This window comes from Malurus melanocephalus, unplaced genomic scaffold (assembly GCF_030028575.1).
Source record: "Malurus melanocephalus ecotype Western Australia unplaced genomic scaffold, MMel_1.1 scaffold_1535, whole genome shotgun sequence".
NCBI classification, from domain to species: domain Eukaryota; kingdom Metazoa; phylum Chordata; class Aves; order Passeriformes; family Maluridae; genus Malurus; species Malurus melanocephalus.
In genome coordinates this window covers 25829-36036 of record NW_026624767.1, presented here as the reverse complement: position 1 = coordinate 36036, position 10208 = coordinate 25829, and the positions used below count along the sequence as shown (strand labels likewise).

Below are 10208 nucleotides of genomic sequence, written 5' to 3'. Positions count from 1 at the left end.
AAAGGCTGCATAGCTGAGTGATGCTCCTTCTCTCTGGTGGCCTTGCTGAGATCTTTGCCAGGTGGTTCTGCTGGGAGCCAGGACCAACTCCCTGTTGGATCAGCTTTCAAGATTAGGTCCTGGTGCTTGTAACCTGAATTAGATCTCCACCAGTGACACATCTGTGTCCATTAGGGCCAACCATGTTCTTGGGGACATCAGGTCCAGTACTACCAGCTGGGCCAGGGAGGGGATTGTCCTGCTCTGCTCTGCAATAGAACAGCCTCCTCTTGAGTTCTGGGGATAGTTTGGGGCAATGTAAGAAAGATATTAAGCTAATAATCTGCCTTGATTAGCCTGGTGTATGAACATAATAGAAGGGTTGCCTCCGAACGAAGGAGAACTTGGGGGCCAAGGCATGAGCACACGACAACTTTAATGAGTCTGAGGAAGGAAAGGAGGTGGCTCACAGAGAGCACCAGGGGCAGGCACTAAGATGCAATGGAGGTCCTGTGGGGTGTCCACCTGCCTGCCATGCAGATGTGGAGAGAGCAAAATATCCCCACTAGACTTTCCTGGGGAGACCCAGAGAGCTGGAGGTAAGAAAGAGGAGAGGTGAAGAAGGAAACAATGACTGGTAGCTCTGTCATGTGCCCTCACATGGCTGTCCTTGGGTGTGAGGGCAAGAAAACAAGAGCAGTGTCCATTTCCTGCCAACATTGCCTCAAACCACCCACTCAGAAATGACCCAAGAGAACATCACCTGCCCGCAGGGGATGCCCAAAGCCCTCGACCTGAGACTCCAGCCTCAAAAATCCTTGAGCCTGTCACCCCAGCACTTATGGAAGGAGATCTTCATATAGGAGAGCACGTGGCAGAAACCAGCAAATGAAAATGTAGCAATGCAGGATACTAGGACACAGGCCCTACCATTAMCTKGGATAGTTCATATTTTAGGTGAGCTGGTCAGAAAGTTATTATTTCCACCAACAAGCCTCTGGGCCTGAGGCAGTGCWGGACWGCTATAAAAGGCAGCCCAAGTCTCTGCTCTCTCAACCACTTCTCTTGCCTCCTTCTCCTCAGGAATCAGGTGAGTGGGAAGCCTCTTCTTCGTCCTCCTCATCCTCATTCTGCTGCTTCAAGAGCAGCTCTTTCCTTTGTCTAGACCTCAGCTGAAAGGGGCATTTGAAGCCCAGGGCTGGGAGCTCTTTGTGCTGGGAGAGGGCAGAGGAGAGAAGGTCTTGTGCAGAGAGAGACTGGGACTTGGCTCAGGTGGCTGCAGGGCTCTGAACTGGGCACTGCAGTGTGGGCCAGGAGGTGCCTTGGCTGCAGGGTGGTTGGGGGCWGTGCTGCTTCTCAYGSGTCCYYWCTTTGTGTTTGTCCCTGTCCTCTGTGCCAGGTGCACCTGTGACCCCGAGCCATGTCCTGCTGCCCACCCTCCTGCAACCCTTGCTGCCAGCCCTGCGGCCCCTGCCCGCTGGCCAACAGCTGCAATGAGTGCTGTGTCCGCCAGTGCCAGAGCTCCACTGTGGCCATTGAGCCGCCTGCTGTGCTGGTGACCCTGCCTGGCCCCATCCTCAGCTCCTTCCCTCAGAACACCGTGGTGGGATCTTCTACCTCTGCTGCYGTTGGCARCATMCTCAGCTGTGGYGGAGTGCCCATCAGCTCTGGGGGCTTTGACCTCTCCTGCATCACCAACTGCTATGGTGGCAGCAGGTGCCGTCCCTGCTAAATCTGCTAGCGACATCCTTGGGCAAGGTTCTCCAAGACACCTGAACCTGGTTCCGGGTAGAGACTGAGCTTTGGGACATTGTATTTAGTGTCTGAGCTATTGTTCCCTTCTTCTACTCTTCCAATTCTTTATTTGCCATCCATGTCTCCCCAGGCCAGTCTAGTGGGGACATGTTGCCCTCCCTCCCTCTTTCTGATGGGCAGATTGACACTCTGCAGGAGCCCCACTGCATTTTAGTTGCTGCTTCTGGTCCTGTCCATGAGCCACCGCTTTTTCTACCTTACATTCATTAAAGCTGTGCATCCAAACATTGGCCTCTGAGTCCTCCTTCTTTCTGTGGCAGTCCTTCCAGTCTGCTCGGGGTAAAAGTTGGAGGGGCAGGGGGTGGGAATCGGTACTGGATTTTCCTTTGTGCCTTTTCCTTTTATCACTGATAAAGAACATTCCTGGTTACTCCACAGTCAATGGCAAACTGGGAAACGATGGCTCCAAAGGGTGGCAGGGATGGGGGAGGGAAACAGCATCATCTGGGAGTAACCCTGAGCCTCATCCTTTCCTTCTCCTCCCCTGCATTACCCGGTCCAGGGACCATGAGCTGTACATGTAGTCAAAGGCAGATGATTTAGGAACATCACAGAGGTCTGAGTGACTGTGGGTCCCACCCTCAAGGCGCAGAATAAACACTTGGTTCATTAATGCTCACAGTCAAAAGGAATGGCAGAAGTCAGGGGTTCTGGGAACGATCAGAAAGTGTTGATAGTAAATTACACACTTGGTGTGGAATTTACTATGTTGTAGAAGTCCCAGACCTCCTGTATGAGCAAATGTCAGTGGCTGTTGGATTAAGGGGCTTGGTGAATGGGATGAGAAAATTTAAAGGAGAAAAGATGAATTAATGAGGGAAAGAGAGATAGAAAGGGGGAAAGAGAAGGAAAAGGAAGGTAAAGTGACCACTAGAGAAAAAACAAAGTCCTGGTACCAGCATAAAACCGGTTGATGGGATGTCAGTCCTGGTTTCAGCATCCCCCCAGCTGTGACAGTCCAGTCCATTTGTGTGCAAGGGCTTTAGGACAATGCCCAGACTGAGGGGGCATGTTTTTATGGGTAGGTTTCCCTGTCCCAAAGACAGGTTTCACTTTAAATGAGTTCTTACGCAGCCTGCTTTTCAGACCTTTTTGGAAATGAGTCGGAGGCTTCGGGTGTCTTTGGTGGCCTTGATCCACCCCTACAGTCTATGACCACTTTGTGGCCTCACTCCTGTCCTTGTGCTGTGCTTTCTCCAGGGACTACAACAAGGNCATCTAAGCCTGGGCCTCTGAGTCATCCACTCTCCTGCAAATCTTCCATATTGCTTAGGGAAAAAGGTGGAGGAAGCAGAGGCTTTGACTCCTTTGAAGCTAACAGAGTCATCCATGGCTAGGCAACAGCCTAAGGCCCTGATGGAGACCATGGCTCCAAAGTTCGCCTACAGTTGTGAAGGGAAATGACAACACCTCAGACAGCCCACAACCTCACCTCTTCCTTCTCCTCTCCCTCATTACCTGCTCTGCAGTCCATGCCCTGCACACAGGTGCACAGGGGGATGAAATGCACTCCCTCAGAACAGGCAGGACCCAGCTGCTATCCAGACATGCAGGGCAGAGGTGATTCACAAGTTTGCTATCAGCCATTCTCTGGCTAAAGCTGTGCTAAATGACTTTCAGCTGAATTTCTGCCAATATCTTATGGCTTTGTTATAAATTTGTAATATTTCTCGTGTGTATGAATGTCTGTAATCTGTCCATCGCATTCTTCCTGGGTGGGGCCTTGGATCAAATCAGTGCCCATTCTGCTGGGTCAACCTTTGGTCAACCTTTGGTTAACAGCTCGTGCCCACTTTGTCACCTCATTCCTGTGTTTGCATTGTACTGTGCTGTGCTTGTCTCCAGGATATAGAACAAGAATGTTTGTCCCAAAAATGGGCTGCCTCCATCTCTACAACCCCTTCTCCAGCCACAGCCTGTTTTTTCTCTCTGTGACTTCTTACCAACAGTCTTTGGTTGGCTCCATGCCTATGTGGCGAGCAGTGTTTGAGAGACCATTTGGGCTTCTGCACCACATTAAATGGGAGAAAGAAAGACAGATCACCAGCCCTGGCAGCAGCATTGATTCAGCTGGTGGAGTAGGCAGTCAGAACAAGGACATTTGTCTCAGGAAAGTGCTGCCCTACCTCCACATGGCCCCTGCTGCAGCCATATCCTGTTCTCACAGAGCCTTCTTACCAAGAACCCTCAGGTGGCTCTACAACCCTCCAGATATGGATTTGAGACATACACATGAGTCCCTCATTGCCTTAGGTTACTTAGAAGGTGTAACCAAAAAAAATCTGTATTCTATCAGCATCTCCATAAGTTGTTAAACCAGGTAGGGCAGTGCTCTTTATCTTCAGTATGATTTAGCCCTCATAACACCATCTGGGGACAATCTCTGCAAATGGGCCACCAAGATCTCTGGGAATGGCTTCTAATAGACCATCATCCGATAGCGACATGCCCTACCCAGAGTGGAGGAACGGGACATCCCTACTGGCATATAAACTGAGGCACTGGGACACTCGGACACCACTTCCACTGGATTCCAGAGGAGAGGAGCTCTAGAACTCCTGCTAGACCACCAGAGACAGACTCAACCTGTCCTCACGATCACCACTTTGAGAACACCACATCCATCCCTCCAACAGGACTGCAATCACCATTTAAACGTTGAACCTTTAGCACTTTGAGAAGACCATAACCATCACTCAAACGGGACTGCAGCTACAAGCCTGTTCAATAGGTTATCTGGTGGAATTCTGACTTTCTCAGGTTAAGCTGTTGCTTCTTTATTATTGCCTTTATTTTATTTTTTTCTATTAAAGTGTTGTTTTGATTTAGAATCTCTCACAATGTATTTGTGTGGGGGTAATTCCTCAGCTGGTTTGCTTTCAAACTAGCAAACTCATCTTCTACAATTCTAGACCAGCACCCAGTGACAGAGATGGTGTCTCTGCCATGAACTGCAGGCAGGAAGAGCATGGGGGGAGCCCCACAAGGTGCATGGGGTGCTGTGTCTCTGAGCTGTTGTTTTGAGCGCAGCTGTGCCTTCAGGATTTCCTCAAGATGCTGTGAGGAAAAGCAGGCTGTGGCTGGAGAAGGGGCCATAGAGAGATCGGCAGCTTGGTTCTGGGACAAACATCCTTGTTGTAGTCCCTGGAGAAAGCACAGCTCAAGGACAGGAGTGAGGCCACAAAGTGGTCATAGACTGTAGGGGTGGATCAGGGCCATCAAAGACCCCCGAAGCCTCCGACACATTTCCAAAATGGTCTGAAAAAACAGACTGCATGAGAACTCATTTAAATTGACACCTGTCTTTGGGACAGAGAAACCTACCCACAGAAACATACCCCCTCAGTCTGGGCATTGTCCTCAAGACCTTGGACATCCAATGGACTGGACTGTCACAGCAGGGTGGATGCTGAAACCAGGACTGACATCCCATCAACCGGTTTTATGCTGGTACCAGGACTTTGTTTTTNGACACAGCTGGGCTCGAAAAAACAGCTCAGACACACAGCACCCCATGGACCTTGTGGGGCTCCCCCCACGCTCTTCCTGCCTGCAGTTCATGGCAGAGACACCATCTCTGTCACTGGGTGCTGGTCTAGAATTGTAGAAGATGAGTTTGCTAGTTTGAAAGCAAACCAGCGGAGGAATTACCCCCCCACACAAATACATTGTGAGAGATTCGAAATCAAAACTACAGTTTAATAGCAAAAAATAAAATAAAGGCAATAATAAAGAAGCAACAGATTAACCTGACAAAGTCAGAATTCCACCAGATACCCTGTTGAACAGGCTTGTAGCTGCAGTCCCGTTTGAGTGATGGTTAAGGTCTACTCAAAGTGGTGAAGATTTAATGTTAAAATGGTGATTGCAGTCCTGTTGGAGGGATGGATGGGGTGTTCTCAAAGTGGTGATCCTGAGGACAGGTTGAGTCTGTCTCTGGTGGTCGAGTGGGGGTTCTAGAGCTCCTCTCCTCTGGAATCCAGTGGAAGTGGTGTCCGAGTGTCCCAGTGCCTCAGTTTATATGCCGGTAGGGATGTCCCGTTCCTCCTCTCTGGGTAGTGCATGTTCCTATCGGATGATGGTCTATTAGGAGTCATTCCCAGAGATCTTGGTGGCCCATTAGCAGAGATTATCCCAAGATGGTGTTATCAGGGCTGAGTCACACTGAAGATAAAGAGCACTGCCCTACCTGGTTTAACAGCTTATGGAGATGCTGATAGAATACAGATTTTTTTGGTTACACCTTGTATGTAACCTAAAGCAATGAGGGACCCATGTGTATGTCTCAAATCCATATCTGGATGGTTGTAGAGCCACCTGAGGGTTCTTGGTAAGAAGGCTCTGTGAGAACAGGATGTGGCTGGAGCAGGGGCCATGTGGAGGTAGGGCAGCACTTTCCTGAGACAAATGTCCTTGTTCTGACTGCTTACTCCACCTGCTGAATCAATGCTGCTGCCAGGGCTGGTGATCTGTCTTTCTTTCTCCCATTTAATTTGGTGCAGAAGCCCAAATGGTCGCTCAAACACTGCTCGCCACATAGGCATGGAGCCAAACAAAGACTGTTGGTGAGAAGTCATAGAGAGAAAAAACAGGCTGTGTCTGGAGAAGGGGTCGTAGAGATGGAGGCAGCCCATTTTTGGGACAAACATTCTTGTTCTATATCCTGGAGACAAGCACAACATAGTACAATGGAAATACAAGAATGAGGTGACAAAGTGGGAACGGGCTGTTGACCAAAGGTTGACCCAGCAGCAGTGGGCACTGGTTTGATCCAAGGCCCCATCCATGGAGAACTCGATGGGCAGAATACCGATATTAATACATATGAGAAATATTACAAATTTATAATCAAGTGATAAGATATTGGCAGAAATTCAGCTGAAAGTCATTTAGCACAGCTTTAGCCAGAGAATGGCTGATAGCAAACTTGTGAATCACCTATGCCCTACATRTCTGGATAGCAGCTGGGTCCTGCCTGTGCTGAGGGAGTGCATCTCATCTCCCTGTGCTCCTGTGTGCAGGACATGGACTGCAGAGCAGGTAATGAGGGGGAGGAGAAGGAAGAGGTGAGGTTGTGGGCTGTCTGAGGTGTTGCTATTTCCCTTCACAACTGTAGGCGAACTTTGGAGCCATGGTCTCCATCAGGGCCTTAGGCTGTTGCGTAGCCATGGATGACTCTGTCAGCTTCAAGGGAGTCAAAGCCTCTGCTTCCTCCACATTTTTCCCTATGCAATATGGAAGATTTGCCACAGAATGAAGGATGACTCAGAGGCCAAGGCTTGGATGCAAAAGTGTTTTATTGAGTCAAAAGTAAAGAAGGTGGCTCAGAGATAGCACCAGGAGCAGCCACCAAGATGCAGTGAAGCTCCGGCAGGATGTCCATGTGCCTGCCCTAAAGAGGAAAGGAGGGCAACAGATCCCCTAGGCTGGCTTGGGAGACACAGAGAGCACAGGAAGAAGAAGGAAGTATAGGCGAAAGAAACATCACCGTGAAGCTGTAAATACAATGTCCAGAAGCTCTGTCTCCTGCCCAAAACCATGTTCTGCCAGAATCATGTTGTGAGGTCTTGCAGGTTCTTGTCCAAGGATGTTGCCAGCAGATTTAGCAGGGACGGCACCTGCTGCCACCATAGCAGTTGGTGATGCAGGAGAGGTCAAAGCCCCCAGAGCTGATGGGCACTCCACCACAGCTGAGGATGYTGCCAACGGCAGCAGAGGTAGAAGATCCCACCACGGTGTTCTGAGGGAAGGAGCTGAGGATGGGGCCAGGCAGGGTCACCAGCACAGCAGGCGGCTCAATGGCCACATTGGAGCTCTGGCACTGGCGGACACAGCACTCATTGCAGCTGTTGGCCAGCGGGCAGGGGCCGCAGGGCTGGCAGCAAGGGTTGCAGGAGGACATGGCTTGGGGTCAGAGGTGCACCTGGCACAGAGGACAGGGACAAAGCAAAAAGTGAGGACACATGAGAAGCAGCACTGCCCCCAACCACCCTGCAGCCAAGGCACCTCCTGGCCCGCACTGCAGTGCCCAGCTCAGAGCCCAGSAGCCACCTGAGCCAAGTCCCAGTCTCTCTCTGCACAAGACCTTCTCTCCTCTGCCCTCTCCCAGCACAAGCAGCTCCCAGTCCTGGCCTCCTAATGCCCCTTTCAGCTGAGACCTACAGCCAGGCTTACGCTTCTCGTGAAGCATGAGGATACAGAGGAGAAGGAGGAGAAGGAGGAGAAGAGGCTTCCAACTCACCTGGTTCCTGAGGAGAAGGAGTCAAGAGAAGTGGATGAGAGAGCAGAGACTTGGGCTGCCTTTTATAGGAGTCCAGCACTGCCTCAGGCCCAGAGGCTTGTTGGTGGAAATAATAACTTTCTGACCAGCTCACCTAAAATATGCACTATCCAAGTTAATGGTAGGGCCTGTGTCCTAGTATCCTGCATTGCTGCATTTTCATTTGCTGGTTTCTGCCACGTACTCTCCTATATGAAGATCTCCTTCCATAAATGCTGGGAAGAGAGGTCCAAGGATTTTTGAGGCTGGGGTCTCAGATTGATGGCCTTTGCCATCTCCTGCAGGCAAGTGATGTTCTCTTGGATCATTTCTGAGTGGGTTGTTTGTTGCAAAGTTGGCAGGAAGTGGGCACTGCTCTTGTTTTCTTGCCCTCACACCCAAGTTCAGCAACATGAGGGGACATGACAGAGCTACCAGTCATTGTTTCCTTCTTCACCTCTCCTCTTTCTTACCTCCAGCTCTCTGGGTCTCCCCAGGAAAGTCTAGTGGGGATATTTTGCTCTCCCCCCCTCTCCATGACAGGGAGGTGGACACCCCACAGGACCTCCACTGCATCTTAGTGGCTGGCCCTGGTGTTCTCTGTGAGCCACCTTCTTTCCTTCCCCAGACTCATTAAAGTTGTCATGTGCTCATGCCTTGGCCTCCAAGTTCTCCTTCGTTCTGTGGCAACTCTTCGAATATGTTCATGCACCAGGCTAACCAAAGCAGATTATTAGCCTAATATCTTTCTTACATTGTGTTGCCCCAAACTACCCCCAGAACTCAAGAGAAGGCTGTTCTAATGCAGAGCAGAGCAGGACAATCCCCTCCCTGGCCCAGCTGGCAGTACTGGACCTTATGTCCCCAAGAACATGGTTGGCCCTAATGGACGCAGATATGTCACGGGTGGAGATCTCATTCAGGTTACAAGCACCTGGACCTAATCATGGAAGCTGATCCAACAGGGAGTTGGTCCTGGCTCCCAGCAGAACCGCCTGGCAAAGATGTCAGCAAAGCCACCAGAGAGGAGGAGCATCACTCAGCTATGCAGCCTTTATGTTGGGTTGGTGCAGCTGTCCTACATATCTCAAGAGAGCACCAGATGAACCTGGGGCCAATTCCCTTTTTCTGGGATATCTCAGCTCTGCCCCACTCAGCATCAGGCTGCACTTGAGTTTTACAAGTGCATCTGGCATAGGCCTGAACAGGAGGAGCCGGTGTCTTCTCCCTGAAACCAGCAACATCACGCCAGAGGGGATCGNGGGGACATGACAGAGCTACCAGTCATTGTTTCCTTCTTCACCTCTCCTCTTTCTTACCTCCAGCTCTCTGGGTCTCCCCAGGAAAGTCTAGTGGGTATATTTTGCTCTCTCTCCCTCTGCATGGCAGGCAGGTGGACACCGTGCAGGACCTCCATTGCATCTTAGTGGCTGCCCCTGGTGTTCTCTGTGAGCCACCTGCTTTCCTTCCTCAGACTCATTAAAGTTGTCATGTGCTCATGCCTTGGCCTCCAAGTTCTCCTTCGTTCTGTGGCAACTCTTTCAATATGTTCATGCAACGGGSTAATAAAAGCAGATTATTAGCTTGTTATCTTTCTTACATTGTGTTGCCCCAACTACCCCCAGAACTCAAGAGGAGGCTGTTCTAATGCAGAGCAGAGCAGGACAATCCCCTCCCTGGCCCAGMTGGCAGTACTGGACCTGACGACCTCYCAAGAATATGGTTGGCCCTAATGGCCACAGATGTGTCACGGGTGGAGATCTAATTCASATTACAAGCAGCGGGAYGTAATCTTGAAAGMTGATCCAACAGGGAGTTGGTCCTGGCTCCCAGCAGAACTGCCTGGCAAAGATGTCTGGAAGGCCACCAGAGAGAAGGAGCATCACTCAGCTATGCAGCCTTTATGTTGGGTTGGTGCAGCTGTCTTTCACATCTCAAGAGATCACCAGATGAACACGGGGCCAATTCCCATTTTCTGGGAGGTCTCAGCATCAGGCTGCACTTGAGTTTTACAAGTGCATCTGGCACTGGCTTGCACAGGAGGAGCCTGTGTCCCCTCCCTGACACCAGCAACCTCACGGCCGAGGGGATCAATGAGAGATGACTTGTGGGGGTACCTTTTAGTGGGAAGGTTTCTCTGTCCCAAACACAGGTT

General features: G+C 50.6%; 2 protein-coding genes across 3 annotated transcripts in view; one reads left to right on the top strand and one right to left on the bottom strand.

Moving 5' to 3' along the window:
• The first annotated feature begins 987 nt into the window (after window positions 1-987).
• LOC130587108 (feather keratin Cos1-2-like) lies at window positions 988-2019 on the top strand. The gene is made up of 2 exons (XM_057388065.1): window positions 988-1069; window positions 1379-2019. The coding sequence occupies exon 2, from the start codon at window positions 1400-1402 to the stop codon at window positions 1709-1711; it is 312 nt and encodes a 103-aa protein (XP_057244048.1). The 5' UTR covers window positions 988-1069; window positions 1379-1399; the 3' UTR covers window positions 1712-2019.
• A 5054-nt stretch (window positions 2020-7073) lies between these two features.
• Window positions 7074-10208, bottom strand: part of LOC130587106 (feather keratin Cos1-2-like) — an 18001-nt gene continuing 14866 nt past the window's right edge. The window contains exons 1-2 of one of the 2 annotated variants that reach the window (XM_057388062.1): window positions 8036-8114; window positions 7074-7717 (exon numbers count right to left, since the gene is read on the bottom strand). In XM_057388062.1, the coding sequence (XP_057244045.1) occupies window positions 7397-7696 (300 nt within the window). In that variant the 5' untranslated portion in view covers window positions 7697-7717; window positions 8036-8114 and the 3' untranslated portion in view covers window positions 7074-7396. Of the gene's footprint in view, window positions 7718-8035; window positions 8115-10208 lie in introns of those variants that run through there. The other variant, XM_057388063.1, reaches the window with a different exon arrangement.